Source organism: Nannobrachium achirus (genome assembly GCF_963921795.1).
Source record: "Nannobrachium achirus genome assembly, chromosome: 11".
NCBI lineage: Eukaryota > Metazoa > Chordata > Actinopteri > Myctophiformes > Myctophidae > Nannobrachium > Nannobrachium achirus.
Window position 1 is genome coordinate 44,226,044 of NC_137820.1, and position 23,094 is coordinate 44,249,137.

Consider the following 23,094-nt stretch of genomic DNA (forward strand, 5'->3'; position numbering starts at 1 on the left):
GATTAAGAACACTGGGGGGGAGCGAGAGAGGGAGACGATGGCTACATAAAGGTTGTGATATGATGAATGATTCAGCAGTCCTGAGGCGTGTCTGAATAGAACAGTAGACACAGTGAGGAGGAGAGCCGAAGAGATGCTCCCAAATGGGAGAGATGGCTAGGCCTGTCACAATTATTACATAATTGTCTAATCGCAATTATTTGACATAATCGCAATTATTTTGTCATAATCGTTTCCATGTTGAAAAATGTTCACATATTTTCAAACATTTTCAAAAATAGTGGAAATAGCAGATCTACAAGCTCATAGATCGGCTATTTCCACTATCAATGTTATTTTTAAAGTATAAAATTGTCAAATATGTCAGTCATGTCTTTGTATATTTAGATTATGTGTCATCTGGCATGTGCAACTTCAAAGCCTAAAAGCCAAACAGAAAAAAGTTAATCGCAATCATTTGAGCGACAAATAATCGTCATGTAAAATGTCACAATCGTGACAGCCCTAGAGATGGCCTCTGAATGTACAGGGAGGCAGGGATTATAGTGTATTATACTGGACTCCCGTTTCACCCGGTGACTGCCCCTTGCACCCTGCGTCAAATACAGTGTTGTGGGTGTGTGTGGTGCGCGTTCTCGTCGGCTCGCATCAGCTCGTCTTGTCAAGCTACACTAAGCTAATCTACTGTAAAAAAAGGTTTCATATCAATTTCATTTCAAAATACTTAATAAATGATTCCAACCCTATCGGTTTGCAACTTGAACGGTCCCCTGGACAGAATGAATGGAAATGTACCGGAAATGTATTTACTCATTATTTTAATGTTAATAAATACCGTTTCTGACCATGTGTTGTTGAGTTCCAAAATATCACTTTTTGTTTTGACAACAAAATAGTACTTACAGCATCTTTAACATACTGGATATACTACTTGAAATAACATTTATTGGGTAAAATAAGTTCCGGATTGGAGCTTTAAACTTAAAGTGGCCTGGGTGCGGTGATGGAGGCAGATTTTAGATGGATGAAATTTTCCATCTGCCTGATGGAAGACATGCACAGAAAAACACCTACGTATTGCTCCTCGCAGTGCGATTCATTAACATTTCAGCTGCAACATTAGAGGGGAAGCAGGCGAGCAAGCGAGTGAATGAGCAAGTGAGCGTGCTTCCCCGATAAAAAACGGATCTCATCGTGCATTTTGGCGAGAGCCTGTACCAGACATTTCAAGGTCGCTCAGCCCACCGCAAGGAATGAGAATGCAGCAATGAATTTGAAAAAAAGAAAATCCTGGCACCCCACCAGCAGACTACAGGTTCACTGCCAAAAGAGATATATGTGTGACTGCCTCCTCTCTGTGTGTTTTCTGTTATGTGTGTGTGTGTGTGTGTGTGTGTGTGTGTGTGTGTGTGTGCGCGTGCGTGCGTGCATGCGTGTGTGTGTGTGTGTGTGTGTGTGTGTGAATGATAAACCACCTCTGTAAAATCAACTTTTAATAACATTTAGAGCATGATTCTGCCACTGATTTTAAAAGGAACCCAGACGGTCTATGTATGTAGGACTATAATGGGAAGGAGGTACTTATTTGTTTGCTAGGCTGAAAGAGGTGTTGAATATGACAAAAGACAAAGGGAGGAGCACACACCAAAGTTGTGGAAGTGTGGTGAAGAGCTCAAGTTTAAAATATGCAGCAGCGGTTGCACACTCGTAGCCTCAATGTATTCCAAATGTATACGTTTTGACAAGATGGTCTTCATGGTTTTCATACAATGAAGAAAACTTGAAATGAAGAAATGTTGATTTCTGTTTAATGTACACTGCATCGAGGCCACTAATGTGCGAGTGTGACCGCATCATATTTTAAACTTGACAATCACAATTGCATGTGATTCAAGTCATCGCTGATATGCTGATCGCACTGCGTTATTCTTTGCAAATGAAGAGTATCTCAGCACTGTATATCTAGTAAGATATGGCTAGTGTGAGTGTTTGTTAATGTTAATGAGCAGTGATACTGTACATCTGTGCAAAAATGTCTTGACAGTACGAGTCACGGATATCTGCTGCAATACGTACAGTGTAAGTGATGTCTCTCACGTGCACAAGAGACTGATTCTGAATCTGCTGCTAGTCATATCTGCTGCAATGTTGCTGTACTTGAACTAGAAGGATTTCTGGCTCATCTTATTCCTACACATACTTTGACCATGCATCTTATGTATATTTTACATTGTGTATCTGACAGTGTGTCTTCTTGTTATTATCTGACTTGGTTTCCCTTGTTCATTTCTCTATATTCCTCAAAAAAATGATAATGCCCACACACCTTGCACACAACCTTGTGTGATGAGACCATTAAGTTGAAGTTCAAATAGTTGAACAGGGACGGCAGTCAAGGGTAATTTGATCTATCATCTTTTTGTTAGCTAAAAGTTTTAACCACTTACTGTACACCCTATTTTACACTCTGGCTGTTTGGATATAGCCCATTTACACGCTCACAATTACATTTTTTGCATGTATTTAACTTTTTATGTGATATTAATTTGGGGGTCCTTGACATGAAAAAGCTTGAGAACCAGTGCAGTAGGTAATCATGCCATGATGAACGTGACTTGTGTGTGGCTCGTTGTGTCTGCCCTGAAAGAGAAGCCGCGTGGCCCAAACCGACCTGCTGATGTACGCCTCGGAGATCCTGGTGTCGCTGGGAGAGACGATGTCCTTGCCCGAACATTTATCGTCTCCCGCGTGGCCACTGCTGGCCTCACTGTCAGCCTTCTGACTCAGTGTGTCTGAGAAGCTGTCATCTCTAGGATATGAGAGAGAGAGACAGACAGACAGATAGAGAGAGAGAGACATACAGGCAGAGAGAGAGACACACAGAGATACGGGGAGAGAAAGAGAGAGACAGCAAGAATAAGAAAAACAGGAGAAAAAGGCGAATCAGAGCATATTTCATTCTAGCAGCACGTCTCAGATGACAGTGTTTGATATCATAGTTTCCTGTGGTGTCAGCAATTCCGCTCTCCTCCAAGGTCCCCACAGAGACCGATGAGTCATACCAGCACAGAGCACAGTAACATGCTCAGTGTTAATTCACCCCGTAAAAAAGGTCCATTTAGTTTCGGAGTTAATGCTGGCTGCGCGATTATGACTCAAATTAAATGATAATCCGAATTATTTTGCTGAATATTATAATCATGCATTTTAAATGAGATGTTTTTTGTTAAAAAGTTTTAGCTCTATATTCTGATAATAGTAATCATTGAATAGAGTTCTCCTCGTCTCTCTAGCACGCAGAAAATAAACTTTCGGTGCAATCTTTTAACCTGTTTGCCTATGACTTTCCCAAAATAAGGGCATCAGGTTTACTTTCACGATAATTTCACCGGCTCCAAGTTAATCCAATGAGATAACTTATTGTATAAGAATTACTATTCAGATCATAGGTTTCTCTCCCCCTCCTACAGTACTATAGTTGGTTTCAGAATTCTGTACTAAAACTAATCTAACAACTAAGATCTTCTCCTACGGGGGTCCCTGGCACCGCATCTTGTCAAACGGGGGTCCACTGCCTAATACGATCAATTTGTGGTTCCTTGACATGATAATGTTTTAGAACCCGTGCGCTTGGGAACACCCGTCCCACTGTAAATCCTCCTGCTCTTTCATTAGCTACGAAAACACCCCATCAGCAGTGCCCCGCCGAGTGAATTATTGATGGAGGGCCTGACAGGACAGCTGTATACGACATGCGGCAGGGAGAGCAGGAGTAAGAGAGGGAGGGAGGGAGGGAGGGAAGACATTCTAAATGGTGCAACTTGCCGGACGGCTACTAAACGACAGGAGCAATCAGGGGTGTCACACCAAATTCTGGGCCCTGGGTAACAAGGATTCACTGCGGGCCCCCCATGAATGTTAACTATTGAAAAATAGCAGATATACAAGCTCACAGCGCGGCACCGAGTGCCGCGCTGCGAGCTTGTATATCTGCTATTTTTGAAAAATCGTGAAAATGTGTGCAAGAAACCTATGTCAAGGACCCCCAAGATGATATGTATTTGGCCACGGACCCCGATCTCAAAATATTTAGTTCCAGGGACCCCCAGAAGCAAAATTTGAGTTAGAAATGTTCGCTTAAAAAATACATAATATTCAAAGATTTTCACACATTTTCACAACTTTTCAAAAATAGCAGATCTACAAGCTCGCAGCGCGGCACTCAGTGCTGTATATCTGCTATTTTTCAATAGATAAAGTTATTAGGGCCCCTCCACCACCTTGGGCCCCAGTAACTCAGTCCCACTTTCCTACCCCTTGTGACGCCCCTGGGAGCAATTGTGTGCTCCCCTTCCTAACGAGACAGCCGATCCGCTCCATTAGCCGGTGGTGGTTGCCAGGGCAGAGGGCACCCTCACAGGGGCTGTCAGGGTCCCAAGTGGCGATGGTGACAGTGACAGAATGGCTGGCTAAGGACCCTAGAGATGGAGGACGCTCCAGGGCAGAGCAGGGCCAACAGAACCCAAACGCCGCCCCCTCTGCACACAACCCTAGAGCCTTTTGATTAGAACCCGGCCTAAGGCAGCATTGGCCCTCAGATTTTTTATCCTGATTTTGGAGTGCCCTGGACCACCAATTACCAATGTTTAAAAACAAAGGGTAGTTAAACTTAAATTACGAAAATGACAAACTCTAATAATTATACAATCAAGCAAATCAATAAATAAGAAATAAACACAAACTAAACTTTATTTCATTTAACCGCTCAAGCTCACAATGCATCAAGTTGTGACGCATTGTGAGCTTGTGGATCAGCTATTTTTCGAAAGATGTTTGAATAGGGCTTAAGCAGAAAATGTTTTCAATTGTAGGCACATAATGTATTGGACAACATACAGTAAATACGTTAAAGATCTGCGATTGGCCAATATTGGCCGATAAAACAGATTATTCTTGCATTCAACTTCAATACCGTATTCAAACACGTATTACGCGATCATGAATGAAACTCTACACATAGAAAATGTGGCATTAACTCATACCCTGCCAAGCCCGAGGAACCCGAGAATTTCCCGATGTCCCACCCTGCCACGCCCGAGGAACCCGAGAATGGCCGCCATTTTGAAAAAAAAAAATTTTTTTTTTTTCAAAAAAATTTTTTTTCAAAAAATTTTTTGGACCCCAAAAACGTTAGTAGGCATGATAGCGATCGCGAAATCGCATGTTTAACCCCCATAGCAACCCCATCTTTCAAGCATGGCAGCCATTTTTGTTTACATTATAGGAAAACATAGTGGCTGTTAACTCATGAATGCCTGAACGGATTTCCATTCTGATTTTTTTGTTTGAAAGCTGTGAGCAATGTGGACACACGTGGTGCATGATCTAGGCATGGGTGTGCATTATCCGTGCACTACTGATTACATGGAAGTCTATGGAGACTCATGGCAGGATTGGAGTACGAAGGTATTGTTAAATGGCAGCAGATGAGTTAATACTCACATATCTTGTACCACAATGTACTGATGAGGCACCAGGCCGTCGATGCCGTTGTGACGTCCCTCCCACCAGTCATCGGACGCCCGCTGGTACAGCAGCAGGGAGGCGCCCTTTTTGAAGGACAGCTCGCGGGCGGACCGGCCCACATAATCGAACTTGGCGATGGCTTCGATGGGCTCACCCTCTGTCAAGGGAAAGATGTGGATTATTAACATGGTCAGGTACGTGGTGCACGCCAAATCAGCAGCAGCAGATGTCTCAAACGTGGCGTGTTTGTCTCATACACCTTCTCACACCTCGGGCTCTGAGGTTTGCAGTGCTGGATGGCACGTAAGGACCAACTGTTTTCTGAGAACCTAAAAGCCATGCCTATCTGTATCTGTCTGACCATGGGTCTGACGAGAATACACAAATCCTCAGTGTATTTGGAAGATTGTATTCGTCGGCTTCCCTGATTGGCAATCCCAATCCATGGCCATCACAAATTGCGGTGCTTCACATCCACATTTTAGCCAGTTTAAGTCCATGATTGGCCAACCAGACCTGTTAGCTAACTGATTGGTCAAGCTTCATGTAACGTTTGTGCCGTAAAGCCAAAGCCATCAAGTGACAGTGAATGCAATGGAACAGAAACTAGGCAAAAGACATATTATGGAAGAATGTGATAGAATCTGTGTGTTATCAAATGTTAAGCTAAGTGGGTGAGAACAGAAGGCACAGCATGGGAAGTAGGAGAGAGAAGGACATCATTACATGTATGATGATGTAGGCCCGTGTCATGTGGTAGCGTTTGTTGTGTCGGGGGCAGGCACAGAAGGCAGGGAAGTTGTCAAAAAATAACAGAACAGTCAAAGATCGAATCACAAATAACCTTTGATTAATCGAAAAGGTTACCCAGTGTGACCTTAAGTTCTTGTAGTGTGTGTGTGTGTGTGTGTGTGTGTGTGTGTGTGTGTGTGTGTGTGTGTGTGTGTGTGTGTGTGTGTGTGTGTGTGTGTCTGTATGCACGTGATACACATGAGCATCAGTTTGTTATTTTGGTATCCAGCCCCCCCCACAGCAGCAGACGGGCACAGGGCCACTGCAGGACCCCCAGGGCTTTGGAACAGATATTTATAGACGCTGGCGAGGTGGATCTATACGTGGCAGACCCCCATACGGATCACTGGACAGAACTGATTCTACTTCAACCAGAACAGTGGTGGACACTGCACTCAAGCCTAGTAGTCAAAGTATAGTGTCGGCAGAAACCTTTTATCTCCATATTTTAAACGGTTTGCGTTTCTCCGTCATTTAATGCCATACTTGGATCACACTACAGCGACACAACAATAGCCTTCTTACGTCAGCGTCTTCGTGGGAAATGACTGAAAAATAATAAGAAGAATAAAAGAGAAGACAAACAGCAACTCTGCTGCAGCAACGAGACCCTCTGTTACTCAACACACAAAACCAGCCACATTTCCAAACCAAATGTGTTACAGTATGTGCAGGCAGCACGAGGAAGACTCGCCTGCCGCTAAAAATAGACTCTTTTATTCCGCCCAGTCTCCTCCTGCCCCCACCCGCCACTCCCCCCCCAACAAGATCCATTAAGTTAGACGGGGGATCCCTGGACACACACATGCACAGTGCAGGCACAGTACAGAACAGTGTGAAAAGCCATCAAGAAGATATACTGTATCTTTCCCAGATGACCAAGGCAGCCATGTGAAGGGGAAAAAAACAACAGGGTGATGCAGACCAGAGAACCAGTGAATGCATTCCTCTCTTAGAGGCCCGTTGTCATCAGTATTACATAAAACATAATCACCTGATCACATATTGTTTTGAGGTATTCGAAAATTAAAAACAAAATGAACAGAAATGTCACATTTACATAGTTATGTCCACGTTGTTGTCTATGTACTTTTAACCACTTTCAACCTGGTGTCTAGAATTCTGGCATTTGGGACACTGAACAGTGTTTGCGTAGCCTCCTGGTGTGGCTATTCTCATGGTTGGCCTACAGTGTTTGTGCCAAGTTTGGTGTGGATCCGAGCAACAGTGGGTCTACGCATGTCCAGAGGTTACGTCTGTGAGGTCCGCAGTCCAATGTCCACCAACCCAATTTTATAATAAGATATTCTTTTACAGTGTAAAGTTATTTACAGTATGTTTATAAAGCCTAAATGGCAAACAGAAACGTCAATGTTAAATGTTAAAAAGAAATCAAAACTATCTAAACAAAAAAAGTAATCATTAATCAGAATAATTTTAATGACAAATAATAAAAACATTAAAAATGTCATGATGGTGCCAGTCATATATTCAATCTCTCCTCCCAGCTCTATCTCCAGGTCTCTCCCACTCTCTCTCTGTGTCTATTCGGTCTGCATCTCGGTGCAATAAGCTTACTACCCTTGTCACTTATTATTGGGCAGAAACCTTGTACCTCCATATTTAAACTTTTAAGGTTTTTCGTAAATGAATGTCCAACTTCGTCGTACAAGCGGGTCGACCAAAAGTAGTGAAAAAAGTAGATCTACAAGCTCACACGTTGTGGCGTCTTGTGAGCTTAATATTCACTATTTTGAAAGCGAAAAGCGGTTACGTGACGGTGTGTCTGTGGGGTTTTCCCCATTTCCTGGAAAAAATAACGGTTTTGGACATGTAAAGTTTACACCCGACAGTGACGTTGTGCTTCTCCGTCCAGCTCCCACACCAGCCTCTACCTCACCACTGGCAGGTTGGATGAGATGTGGGTGAATCTGATATGACAGGCAAGAATCTATGCCCTCCCGTCTGAATTAATTGGACGGCATGCGACAGCAGACAGTCTGTTAATGTGGGTCACGGCGCCACAATCAATACAGGATGTCTCTCCATGCTGCTCTGCCTTTCTCCTGCCCACTTCTCTGTGACTCTCTTGCACTATCCATCCACCTATCTATCCATCCATCCATCCATCCATCCATCCATCCATCCATCCATCCATCCATCCTCTCTGGCAAACTCTGGCAAAGAATCAAAGATTTACTACCATTTACTACCATACCGCCGCAGAGCTAAGCGAGATGAAAATCAATGTCCCAGTCAGTTCACCCCTGACCTGGCAGCATCTGGACAAGCGTCGACATATCAGATTAGCTTCATCTCCCGTCGCGACAGACTGCCTCGCATGCCAACATGGAGCTGACTTACCGTAAAGTAGCTCAATTAAATGAGCACAGCCACGGATGTCCCACATCCCAAATGTCGTTTCATTCACAGTCACTCAAAACATCCTTGCTGTTCTTTGGACATAGACACACGCATGCCGCGGACGCACGCTCAAACACACACACTGCTATTCCACAAACACCTGATGAAGCAGTGTTTGTCAACGGGGCGGCGCAGACCCCCAGCGGGTGTTCAGAGAACATCAGGGGGCGCTGGAAGCGATGTTTTAGGGAAGGTTCAGACAGCTTCCCTGTGTTAGCTGATCTGAGTGAGTGGACATGCTGGGAGGCCAGTAAGGAGGGAGTTACAGCAGTCACTAGTCACGTTTGATATGACTGAGGTCTGCAATGCAATGGCATACATGGCATATTTTAACTCTCAAATACCTGGAACGCGCCTGAGTCGCGTTAGATTTGAACCACTTTAACCATTATTTTATGCTTTAACTTTAGAAAAATCAAACCTCGGTTCGAAGTGGAGCGGTGAATTTGAGCAGTTCCAGGTCTATGTTTTTGATTCTATGTGTTCTAAATCTATGAATTCTGTCCTAGATCTATAACACAGTGATGTTGCTAGCTTTTTAATGTAATGAGTCCCGGGACTCAAGAGGGGTCTTTCAGATGGGTCCCAGGGACATTTTATGAGTCACACAAAAAATCAACGAGTCAATGTAATTTTTCATAAAGTGTAGCATTTAACTTGTGTTAACCCTAACCCTTTAATATGTGCAGTATATGCAGACATAGAACAGTGCAAAGTGTATGCAAAATGAAATAGGACCTACATTAATAAAATAAGATAAAATAAAGACCAGTAATTCCCAACTGATACTTTTACTCCACTAAATCTCGGATCCGAACTTTACTCCACTACATTCATTACAAAACTTGATAGTTATTAGTTAGTTTGTAGATTTTGATTTATACAAATCATACATTAACCACTTCAGCTGTAGCCTATATATATTTGGCCATTTAAATAGCTCACATTGTGAGCTTGTAGATTTGCCATTAAAAATATTTGTATACACTTGAAATGGGACATTCACAATGAGTACTTTTACTTTTGGTACTTTAAGTACATTTTGATATCAATACTTTTGTGCTTTTACGCACAAAAGTAAAAAACAAAAAGTTTTTTGTTCTGGTAGCTGCAGAGAAAGGTCCTTGTCCAAATGTCCTCCTGCATGTGGTTGTGTATGAGTGAATAATGAAGATGAGTTGTCGATGCTTGCTTGGTCCCAGTGGTGTTTGTTGACTTTAAGATAACACTGTGTCGTTACTGAGGAATGTCAACAATGTTGCCAGGTTTGCTCATTATAAGTGACTTTGGTCTTCTTTTCCTGTAAAGTCTCTAGTTGCGAATTGCTTTTATTTGGGCTTGTTTCTGAAGTATAGTTGCTTATGTGGCTTGCTTTCAACATGCTTTTAGAAAATAGCGAATGTAATATAGGTCAAGTGGTGAAACCTTTGGGCTCGTTTTCATAGACCTGTTTGCTTGTTTCACTCACAGAATCTGGCAACCGTGGCTTCTCCCCTCTGTGTGTGTGTTGCTTGTTTTTGGAGTGAGTGTGGGGGGTGGGCCGTGTGTGCATGCGTTTGTGTAGTGTGTGTGTGTGTGTGTGTGTGTGTGGGGGGGGGGGGGGGGGGGGGGGGGGGGGTGCGGGTGCGTGCGTTTGTGTAGTGTAGTGTGTGTGTGTGTGTGTGTGTGTGTGAGTGCGTGCGTAGTGTGTGTGTGTGTGTGTGTGAGTGCGTGCGTAGTGTGTGTGTGTGTGTGTGGGGGGGGGGGGGGGGGGGGGTGCGTGCGTTTGTGTAGTGTGTGTGTGAGAGTGTGGGGGGCGGGCCGTGTGTGCATGCGTTTGTGTAGTGTGTGTGTGTGTGTGTGTGTGTGTGTGTGTGTGTGTGTGTGTGTGTGTGTGTGTGTGTGTGTGTGTGTGTGTGTGTGTGTGTGTGCGCGTGCGCGCGCGCGTTTGTGTGTGCGTGCGTGCGTAGTGTGTGTGTGTGTGTGTGTGTGTGTGTGTGTGTGTGTGTGTGTTCCTTGCACATGTGAGTGAGTGCTGAGGTGAGTGTGCCTGGCCTGCACAAAACAGCGCCCCTCCTTTAACTAGTGTGTTGTGTGTGGCCACTCAAGGTATTGCCAGACTACGGACACGGCCAGCCAGCCAGCCACCCAGCCAGCCACCCACCCACCCACATACCCACGGATATACCTGTCTATTGGGAGCGTTTTCACCGCTCCAAAAATAGCAGATATACAAGCTCACAGCGCGGCACCGAGTGCCGCGCTGCGAGCTTGTAGATCTGCTATTTTTGAAAAATCGTGAAAATGTGTGCAAGTCTATGAATATCTTTGACCCGATCATTGAGCCGACTTCTAAATCCTTCCTCTAAATCAGTGGTTCTCAAACTTTTTCATGTCAAGGACCCCCAAAATTACAGGTATTTGGCCACGGACCCCCATCTCAAAATATGTTGTTCCAGGGACCCCCCAGAAGCAAATATTTGATTTACAAATGTTCGCTTTTAAATAGATATATTCAAAGACTTGCAAAGAAAAAATCATGATTTTTCAAAAATAGCAGATCTACAAGCTCGCAGCGCGGCACTCGGTGCCGCGCTGTGAGCTTGTATATCTGCTATTTTTCAGTAGTTAAAGCAGTCAATAATCCTAGGCCTAAATGGGTTAAGGCAATACAATTCTTAATTTTTGGTTCTCCTTCTCTTTCCCTGGGAAGTCGGCTAATAATCACATTCTAACAGTCCAGTTTGATGTGAAATCTGTTGTTTGGCATTCAGTGAGCTGTTTTCTAAATTACCCGGTAGATAAGCAACACAAAAATAAACAAATATACATTCTCTCTCGCTCTCTCTCTCTCTTACAAAAAGAGGTAGGTAGAAATAGCGATAAAAGTGTTAATCTAATGGGCTTCCCAAAGAGACAGGTCGGTTTCAGGGCTGCGGTCGGAGATGGATGGCACACTTTAACAGAAGCTAACAAGGAAGTACTAACGACATCCAATCCTTCAGAGAATAATGAGAGGGAAAAACAACAACAACATTAGCTAAGTCATTACAGATGCAAACAGAGGGACTGGCAACCAAGCCAGTGGAAGATCGACTTTAAGCTTCAGCATCCTGCGTCCAAATGAGATCATGAATGTTTTAATAACAACCAATGACAATAGCCTGACCACATTTAAGAGATCCCACAGGGAGGGGCTTGGTCATTAAAGCCCGAGTTATATAGAGCTGCACGTGGGTGTTGTGCACCGAGAATAGCCGATCTGCAAGCTCACAGTGTATGGCGGTGTGATGCGCTGTTTGAGCTATTTCTGAAAATATAATATAAAATATGTCTTATTTAACTGGGGACCCCCTGGAACTCCCCCTTATGGACACTTTAAGAAGCAGTGCCATATCATATACAGTAGAGTCAGACATCTTTGTTAGTTAGGGACGTACAGTTACGAGTGTGATTCGGAGCAACAGCAGAGGTAATAATGAGGAAAGATCGACCCCGTTTCCATCATGGCCCTCTTGTACAAACTCTATCTGAAGCCACTGATGATGAGTGATGAGGACACAGGAAGAAAAGTAAAAAAAAAAAGAGAGAGAGAAGGAATTGCAAGGGATCTTGGCTGTTTTTATCACCATGGAATCGGGGTGTCGGGTTAACAACTCCTGTCCTCAAAACACAAATGAACTGTGAACATAAATAGTAGTTTAACTCCTTGAACATCTTGTACTAGAAATATAATCCTCATTTTCACCGCACACAGTGTCCACCAGCGGGGATTAACCACTGCGCAACCGTACCCCTTATTTAATTATTATTAAGTATTACTGATGAATTAACAACACCCCAATGGAAGTCCCTGGGGCTTTTTGTGTTATTCTTTTAGCACTACCTTTGACTGTACTGTTAACCAATCAACCGAACTCTCTGTGTGTAGGTGGGTTATCAAGGCTGCTTACTTTTGTGTACTAATCTATGAAATGTAACAATGTGTTTGTATCTCTCTCTCTCTCTCTCTCTCTCTGTCTCAATAATAAACTAACAATACACTACATTTCATTGTGTAGTTGGGTAAACATTTTGCATGCTTGACCCAAAGCTATGACCCAAATTAAAGTGCATGCCTGTCACATGGGGGTCCAGTCAGAGCCCACCATGCCATCTGTGTCAAGGAGTGAATGTGAATGTCAGTCCAGCTCTCTGGTGGTCACTGCATCTGAAAAGGCCCCAACAGACCCAGGACCACCATGAGCCGACAACAGTGGCTCGGCAGTGACCCCTTAACAAAAATAAATAGAAGACTACTCTGCCTGCACCAATGGGTGGCCACCCTATACGCACCAAGCATTTGCAACAACAACAACAATCAGGTTAGTTCTCTGTATAGAAAATGCCGCTCAACGTCCATTCTCCTATTCAAATGCAAACTCTGCGTGTGTGTGTGTGTGTACTGTATGTATATGCTGTGTGTGTGTGTGTGTGAGAGAGTACGTGCTGTCACTCACCGTCCTCGCTGGTGTGTGTCTCTGTCCCTCCTTCATTGTCCACCTCCTCCAGTGCTCCATGTTCACTGTAGGGGCTCTCACTGTGGCCACACACACACACACACACACACACACACACACACACACACACACACACACACACACACACACACACACACACACACACACACACACACACACACACACACACACACACACACACACACACACACACACACACACACACACACACACACACACACACACACACACACACACACACACACACACACCCCCGTCAGGGTCAGTCAGGGTCAAGCTTCGGGCAGCGGGTCAAAAGTCAGGTAGTTTTGCAGTGGACACATGCGGGGTGCTCAAGTTCTGTTCCTATGGAGTCACTGATGAAAACACACATGCAGCTGTGGCCAAACCTTAACCACTTAAACCGCATTTCATACTCCATTGTACAACAGTGTGACACAGTGAAAATACCTTCTTTACAAGCTTACAACGTGTTGCTAGCTTTGAAATCAGCCATTTTCACCAATTTCTTGCTTCAAGTAAGCATTCCAACAAATAACAAATATAGTTCAGGTGAAAATATCCTTAATTAATATGTACAGTTATTACTCAGATGATATTGCACTGTTCAGATACAGGTAAAAAAAGGCAAGTTCCAAAATGTGCTGAAAAAGGTACATATAATGACTTTAAGCTTGGAGTCTAAGCACTTGTAACATCTTACATTTAGCCATCTTTGAGATGACTCCATTGGTGTTTTTAAACATCTCTAGTTCCTCTTTGACCCGAGACACCGGGGCTATTCTCAGTCCTACAGAGGCTGGTTACTGATAGCGTCTTCATCGCTTAAGGGGTCAAAGGTTAGTTTCCCTAACCCGCCATGTGTCCTGTCAATACGGCCCTAGAGCAAGACGCTGCTCATTCACTGGAGAAGAGCGTCAAAGTAGATCCGAAAATGTACGTACATTCAACATATTTATGTCATTTACCGTTGATGTTTGTACACTTTCAAAGATGAACTTTTAATTAACACCGGACTACATAGTACACCGTAGGAAAGAGCACATCGGCACTTCCATGACAACACCATTACCACACAATCAGTGTTGAGGGTAATGGCATTAAAAATTAACAGCGTAAATCTAACAGATTACTTTTTGGGGTAACAGAGTAACCTAACGAGTTAGTTTTGCAATTTAGTAGTTAGTTACTTAGTTAACTTTTCCAAAATAATGGCGTTACTTAGTTACATTTAAGACCTATATTTACCTGTTCTTTCTGTTGCTACAAAGGGAAAAGAAATCCATCTGACGTATTTCCGTTTCCTGAATTAATGCGCTCGTCTCCGTCAACATAGACGTGCACGCACTGTCCCGGGTGTTACATGAAAATAGGTGACCGATGCCTTGCAGTATAATCTACCGTATTCAATGGGTCACCGCTTTTGGTGTCACACACAAGCAAGTTTATTGCCCATAATATACGCTCTCAGAGTTAACATATAATAGGATTGTACAGTTAATCTATTTTACCAGTAATCTCCTCCAGCCATACACTTCTCGTAGATGGGTCCATCCAGCTCCTTGGAGTCGGGGAAGATGGTGTCGTGGTGGATGATGATGGTCTTGACAATCTCGTTGACGTGGGCCTGGCAGGACACCTGGTCCAGGCTGTCTGGCGTGGGCATGAGGGTGGGCCCAAAGCAGATGGCCAGGTTGTACGGGTCCATCATGTTCTCATCGCTGTACTGGGACAGGCTGGGACAGGGAGAAGAACACCATGCTGGGAGGTCAACTTACACCAAATTCACTTTAACGAAAGTAGTACCACAATGTAGAAATACACCGTTACAAGTACAAGGGCCTGTGAGTAAAGCATGTAGATTGTTGACCAGGATCCCCCAAGGCTCTATACAAGCCTTGGGGGCCCTTTTTCCGCTAGGCACCAACGCTCTCCTGCGAAACTACAAGCGATCTACGAGCTCACAACGCTTGTAGAAGAATTGCTTTCAAAATACTACTGATGGTCTATAAAGCTTTGAATGTTTGAGAACCATCATGACCTCCCATCCAGATCTCTCAGGTCATCTGGCAAAGGTCTGCTTTCTGTCCCTAAAACCAAACAAACGTGGGGAAGCAGCATTTTGTTTTTATGCACCACATATCTGGAACAAACTCCCAGAAAACTACAGGTCTGCTTCCACTCTTATTTCTTTTAAAAGACAACTAAAGACCTTTCTGTTTGACGTGGCCTTTGATTGAGTTACCTTTATTGTTATTTTTACTTCTTTAGTTTTTTGCATCCTAATGCATAAATTGTATAATTGTGTTTCCTTTGCTTAGTGTTCTGTGTAAAAGCACGTTGAATTACCTTGTTGTTGAAATGGGCAAATAAAATTGCCTTGACTTTCCTATATCTGCCAGTTTCACCAAATACCCCAGAATAAGGGGACGCTGCTATTGTTCAAGTGGTTAAAGACACGTATAAAACATTTGGAAAAAGTTGCCCATGATGTTTCAAAGATCATGATTAAAAGACTGACAGACAACTTGAACCTTATTATTCTATATGATGTACTTACTGGTTGAGGAAGGCAAAGAGGTATCTCATGACGATAAGGACAGATCTGGGTACAGTCAGGAGGATCTTGCGGATGTACAGAGCTCTCTCATACAGGTTCTCTATTCCTGCACACAAGACATGATGATGCTGGGGTCAATATGGGTTAACAGGAAATATTTTGGTTGTACAGTAGGTTTTGTGTGTGCGCGCGCGCGCGTGCGCCTGGGAAATGTATCAATATTATATTGATATTGTGATATGAGACTAGATCCTCTGGGTTTTTACATACATCATTTTTTTCTGGTTTCACTTAAGCCATATTTTTAATTTCATAAAGTGACAAACATTTTCAATCTCGCTTCAGAGCTTGTAGATCTGTTATTTTTCATTTTTTAAGAAAAAGGTATCATGATTGATTTTGATTTCTGATTTTGTTTATATCACCAGTTAGGAATAGATTAATTTATGCCGTATGTGTGTGTGTACATACAATGCTGCCAGTCTCTTGTTAAGGAACAGGATGTGATTCAGGTTTTAATATCCCCCCCATCATTGATAACAGCCATGGCGAGCATTCATTCATGCAGGATATAAATAGATGAGCATATTAAAGTGGAGCCCATTATGAATGCAACCCAAGTCTCTCGGGGCCCAGCTAAGATTTACAGCTCAAGTAATAACATACAGCAGAGGTTATGCTATTTGTCAAGGAGATGCGTGTGTGTGTGTGTGTGTGTGTGTGTGTGTGTGTGTGTGTGTGTGTGTGTGTGTGTGCGTGTGTGTGTTTGTACTGTATGTGTGTTAAAGTGGAAATCAGGAATTTGCGGTGGTGAATAAAACTCATGTCAAGGACCACTGAATTGATATGTATTTGCCAGTGGACCCTGTCTGAAAAGATATGTCAACATCTATACTATAATTAAGCGAATGTCTGAGTGTCTGTCTGAGTGAGTGTCTGTCTGTCTCAGCGTTTCTCCTCGGTGGCTGGAGCAATTGATCTGAAATCGCATCACCATCAGCATATGAACACACCTGACATAACTGTGAAGCCCGTTTGTCACTTTCACGAATCGTATGCTGTATAATAGCATTTTTATGGTCTATCTATATCTATTCAGTACCTTTTGTGACCACACATGTTAAGGGAGGGGCGCTGTTGTTCAGGCCATGCACAATCACACACAAAGGGGGAGTGTGTGTGTGTGCAGGCGGGCGGGCGGGCGGCAGGCGGGCGGGCGGGCGGGGGGTTGGGGGGGGGGGGGTTCTGGCCCTGTTACAGATGTCCAAAATCATGCAGATCGGTACACAGTATCTCTGTAGCCGTTAAATGGAACGGGTATTTCTTACATTGATGCTCCTACATATTATCATGCAAGCACCAGTTAAAGTTACTTTCCATCCCTCATATACTGTGTGCACAGTGCACATCCCATAATCCACACACTGCACATCATTTCGGAGCTCATATCTTTGAACGGGTAAGGGCTAGTTTTACTAAAATAGCTGAACAACTAAATAGAACTTGTTAATACAATAGAATGAGAACATCTGCAGTGGTTAGAAGTGGTACTCTTTCATTTAGACTCAGGTAGGAGTCGGACACCTACTGGTTGACAAGTAGTAACGCCTGAAGCTCAAAGCCCAATATCTCCCCTGGCCAAGTGGACGTTCCGTCTGGGTTCAGCGGTGTACATTTCACGGGTGTCCCAGGTTTGAATCCCAGGCAGGCACCTTTAACATACACGTTAGGATTAAGTACTGTAGATCATGGGTCTTCAGCGGTCCGTATCCGCTAGGGGGTCCTCAGAGTTACTACAGGGGGGCCACCGATTTTTTTTTTTTTTGCATGAACCATTTGAACCCTTGCATACAGTACATATTCCTGGGGCAACATTAGGCGAAAATTGCAGATCTACAAACGCTTTGTGAACTAGTAGATCAGCTATTTTCAGCAAAGAGGTTTTGTGTAGAGGGTAAAAAAGAGCAGACCAAGAACAGAGCCAAAGGTCAAGTTTACAAAGTATTTGAGGGTTTAAATGGTCACAATTATTAGTCTGAAAAAGTGGGGGTCCCTGCTTCATCTCTCTCTAAGCTGAGGGGTCTTTGGCCAGAAAAAAGTTGTAGACCCCTGCTGTAGATGACAAGCCACAGGATGGCGCTATAACAACCAAGAGATGGACAGAAAATGACCTGGCGTGGGTGGTTATTCTACCACAGAGGAAGAGGAGGCGGACCACCTGACAGCAAGGACACTAACCCCTCCATCCTGCTCCAAAACCAGAACAATGTCCTTTTAAAAACGTCTACTTTCATTTCCTTTCCCTGTAAGAAGAAGGGAACTCGGAATATCAAGTCTGATTCATGCTTCGCTTTGGAGAGGCGGTCTGTCTTGCATTTGCAGTTAATCACACAAAAATAATACAATCTATGCTTTTGTTTTAGTTTCTAACTGAGCGCCATCAACATGCTTGACAGCAGCAAACGCTACAGCTTTCCACCCAGTGTGTTTTTCGGCTTCTTTTTTTCCTCCCCTTTCTGCTGCCATTTCATTTAGATGAGCTCCGGTTGCACTAGCTGGCCAAAAATAGCACTGTCACCCTTAAAACCAGCTCGTTCTGACTGCCATTTGGGCTTTTGGGAATACTTTGTGATGTATTTGAGCTTATGTGAAGAACCTAACTAGGTTTCTGCACAGCTCCTGAGCTGCTATTTAAAGACCAACCCCAATGCAAGCACATACATCACGCGCACACACACACACACACACACACACACACACACACACACACACACACACACACACACACACACACACACACACACACACACACACACACACACACACACACACACACACACACACACACACACACACACCAACAGGAAAGCAGGAATCTGCAACTGTAACGTTGGCCGTGAGCCAAAAAGCAGCTCTGGCAAAAACACAGTCAACTGATACCAGTCTAATTCTGCTGGGCTCGTTTAAAGGTGGAACAGATACTTGACCCAACTTGTGCAATATGAAATAAGCACAGTGTTGTTGAAGTCTTTTAATATGCTGGGCGTTCAGCCCATGCTTCAACCACTGGTATGTTGGGCCGGTGGAATGTAAACAGGGAATCCCCATCACTCACACTACGCAAATGGGTGTGCACTGCCAGGGCCAGGGCAGGATACACTTCATTTGTAAGCCTACAAGAGAGTGCAAGCAAGCAAGCAAGCAAGCATGCAAGCATGCATGCACGCAAGCTTGCATTGACACTCATTCCATATCCATCACATAAGAGTTCTCAAAGTGGGGTCTGGGGATCCCCCCAGAGGTCCTTAAGGAGGTTCCAGGGGGTCCCCAGCAAAAACGAGAAACAGTTTAACAACTAGACTCAACTAAACTTAAGCTCCAAGATTGTGTGCCTCCAACTGCGCACAATATATTTACCAATGTGGGTCCATGGTCAAACACACATCCTTCCATCAATACATTTGGGGGTCAATCATAAAAGTCGTTGTGTCCCCAATCGGCTGGTTTGAGCATTTAAACAAAAGGTGGCCTGACACTCAGACATGCACGCACGCATGCCAAAGTCAGCAGAGGCATTTCACCACACTCAACCCATGTGAGTCACTTGCCCTCCTGTTAATCCTTACCAGAGCCTGCAACCCCCCATCAAAGCCCCCCCCACCAACATGACATCTCATAAGATCAGACAAAAGGCGCTCCCACAGAGAGGGAACAAAGAACGGACTGAAGCGTGCCGAGGCCGAGCCGCCTTACAGTAAGAGAGGACAATGTCTCCGTCTATGCAAGTGGCGTTAAAAAAAAAAAAAAAAAAAAAAAACGCAGATGTATGGCGAGATGGGACTGTAAGAGTCCCGGCAGTGTTGATGAGTCACCCAAAGCATTCTGTCGCTGAACGCCACTGCCGTATGCATGGTCAGCTTTGTGTCGCTTACAATGGATAATAACCCGGCTCGGCCACTGAACCCAATACTACACAACGTTACATTCACCCACAGACGGCGAGAGGCAGGCGTAAACACAAGACACACAGTGTTGGTGCATTAAACAACACAGCTGGATAACTGGAAGGTCTGTGTTTTTTGTTGTTGAAAGAACATAATCGTCACTGTTGGGCAGAAGCCTGGTATCTCCATATTTCAAAGTTTGATGTATTTTCATAAATGAATGCCCTATTTCATCATACCACAGTGTCACACAAGTGGCCAAAAATAAATACAAATAAATCATATACTAAACCAATGAAAAGTATTAACAAAAACATGTTAATAACACCTATATTGGATCCATTGGAACAGAAGTTCTTTTTTTCCAGTTCCTGGAAAGTCGAGAGTATGTGAATGCCGGGTAAGGACACTATACTTCATCCGTAGGACATCAATGCCACGCGGCTCATAGAGTGACCGCATTCTGAAATGTGAGTCACGATGAACATGCTCCCAGTTTAGATTCAGTCAGAGAAGCGTTTCCTGGACTGAGACAATGTCTCAAGTTACAATCACATGCATCAACATCCAGAAATACTGTACGCTTTCCATGAATCAGTAACTTGATCCTTTTGTTTACTCATTTCAACTAATAAGAAGAACATACAGAATAGTCTAATTCAGTATACAGTATTTATTATAGTTATCTTAAAGAAAGAAAAAATCTTCTCTTATGGGGGTTCCTGGCACAAAATCTTTTCATATGAGGGTCCACGGCGAAATGCATATCAATTTGGGGGTCCTTGACATGAAAATGTTTGAGACCCACTGTTCTAGAGCTTATTTTCTGCATTGGATGGTATAAGTGCTTATTGATGCTTATTTCCGTCCCTGTTTTTTGCATTCCTTAGAGTAGACAAGAGGCACTGCTTTAGGTAGCATTATGACACCTACGGTGTATAGCCTGAGTACCTTTGTGTATGTTTAACGTCTGTAAAAGTTGGGCAATAAGATTTGTTATGGACATACAGGGGAGCGTTTCGCTGTTTCTATATGTGTCATCTTTTCGACACCCAAACCTAACCCTTACCCTAACCTCCGTGGGGTGAGTCGCTAACCCTCCCGACGCTCCTTTGTCGAAATGATGGTCGTTCGAAAGAGCAAGATTTCCCCGACATACAGTCCATGTGAAATGTATTGGAACTGTATTAACATAGCACTCGGGACGGATAGCAGGTTGTTGGGACTGGGCTGAATGGTGTGGGGATCATGACACACCGACTTAAGGTGTGAGGAAGAGCCTGGTGGCTCAAACCTTTACAAAGAAATTCTGAAAATGGGAGTATTACTTTAAACTGAGCTGGGCAAAAGAAGCATTCAAATATGCTGCCCCCATTGCGTGGAACACTTTCCAGAAAGACACAAAGTTAAATGAATTATGTCTTGAACCTTTTGTTGGTTATTGTGCAGACCCTCTCGGCCAGGCCAAGAGGATCATATCTGAACAAGGTTTTATCTGGTTAAATAAATGTAAAAAAAACTACTGGTGTGTGGATTTCACTACATGTTGAACTTGTGATCCAGCGCCCAGGATAGTGGGTGTGGGATGTGCATGTTTGGTCTTGTTCTCGTCTTACTGATGCAGGAGAGCAGGTCGTTGAAGCGCTCTTTGGGGAAGAGGGGGTTCTCCAGACCCCGGAAGTAGAGCTTGAGGACGCCGGCCACCGAGTTGATGTCATGGTTGTTCTCATCGTCTGTCAGAGGGTCGTTACCTAGGATACGGGTGAGTTAAGCTGTCAGTTAGGTCTCCAAAAACATTCTGTCAGTTTAAAAAACACAGGACGTTACCACATGAATCTTTTTTTTTTTTTTTACTTTATCAAAGTAAAATTACTAGATGATAAAATCAATCGGCAATGAATGAATAAATACAAATCGGTGCGTTGATTTGGGTGTCAGAGTGAACCTCTTACAGAGCAATAAATTACCTCTCTCAAAAGAGTTTTTGATGTCATTGACTTCCAGATGCGAGCCCGACACTCTGAATATTCCTTGATGTTGGAGACCTGGCGGGAGAGATGGAGAGAAGCAGAAGAGAGAAACAGAGAGAAATGGAGATGAGAAGAAGAAGAACCAATACATCAACATTATAATGGATAATGTGATAGATATGATCTGGAATTTTGGATTATCGTTAATCATAATATGGTCATATCGTAATTGTGTCGTTTTATCCTGGTTTAAATCACTCACTTACATATCTATTACTACTTAAAATATCTATCTATCTATATATCTAAAAGGTGCAAAGAAATAGCTGATCTACAAGCACACAATGCATCACAAACGTGCTTGCAGATAAGCTATTTATGTTATTTTTTACTCTTTTGAAACATAACAAGGAAAATGTGTTATTATTATGATCATAATATATTTCAAAACTATTTTGATATTTGATTTTGTGCACTCCGACAGGCTTATACTTGAGCGACCACTCCGCATATAAAGCTCACTCCATTCAAAACTAAAGAGCACATCATGCTGTCCGCTAAGACCCTTCACTTTTCTAATTAAGGATAATTAATGACTGAGGGCCCCTGCCATCAAGGTTTTACAAAAAGGTAAAAAAAAAATGTTCTCCAACTGGGATTAGCATTTAATAAGGGGAGAGGTCAAAGGCTAGGGACAAGCATAATTAGTCTGCCACCGTTTGAGTTGACATGTTGTGTGTGGGAAGTCGTTATTAATGGAATTCACGCTCATATTCTAACTCTACATGGGATCATATGTGTCTATGGCCCTTGGTTGTGGAATACCCTACCACTTGAAGTCAGAATGGCCAAGTTCTCTTGGTGTTTTACGTCCTATATTTTCAACATGGAATTTAATTAAACCACATCTCATTTATTCTATTTTTATTGCATTCATTTATTTTATTCTTTACTGTGCTCTTTCTTTGTCTTGCTCTTTCAGATTACACTTAAACTGTAAGGTGTTGTAGTTATGTTTCTATTTGGTAACTGTGTTTTCTTTTAACATTATTTTATTGGCTATTTTTATGTACTTTGGGCTGCATTACATTATAATCTACAATTTAGGCATTTGGCAGTACAATAAGGTAAACACATCAAGTGCAGAGAGACAGTGTAGTACCTCAGTAAACTAGGATCACAGGTAAACCAAGAACCTATAGCCTCCCCGTCTACTTTTGAACAAATGACAAAGGTATGTCATCATATCTAGATCAAAAAGTGCTGAGAGCCTGAAGAGGTGAGTCTTCCGAGTAAGGCAGAGGATTGGGAGTGACTCTGCAGTTTTATGTACGAAAAGACATACTATTATGCGACAGACTAAGCTGTCTGCCTTGTTT

General features: G+C 43.2%; 1 protein-coding gene across 5 annotated transcripts in view; it reads right to left on the minus strand.

Annotated features, from left to right (window-relative positions):
• Window positions 1-23,094, minus strand: part of srgap1a (SLIT-ROBO Rho GTPase activating protein 1a) — a 125,623-nt gene that overhangs the window by 6,940 nt on the left and 95,589 nt on the right. For 4 of the 5 annotated variants that reach the window (XM_080736148.1, XM_080736147.1, XM_080736146.1 and 1 more), the window contains exons 14-20: window positions 21,713-21,790; window positions 21,362-21,496; window positions 15,802-15,907; window positions 14,753-14,977; window positions 13,221-13,300; window positions 5,503-5,683; window positions 2,672-2,809 (exon numbers count right to left, since the gene is read on the minus strand). In XM_080736148.1, the coding sequence (XP_080592274.1) occupies window positions 2,672-2,809; window positions 5,503-5,683; window positions 13,221-13,300; window positions 14,753-14,977; window positions 15,802-15,907; window positions 21,362-21,496; window positions 21,713-21,790 (943 nt within the window). Of the gene's footprint in view, window positions 1-2,671; window positions 2,810-5,502; window positions 5,684-13,220; window positions 13,301-14,752; window positions 14,978-15,801; window positions 15,908-21,361; window positions 21,497-21,712; window positions 21,791-23,094 lie in introns of those variants that run through there. The other variant, XR_013962481.1, reaches the window with a different exon arrangement.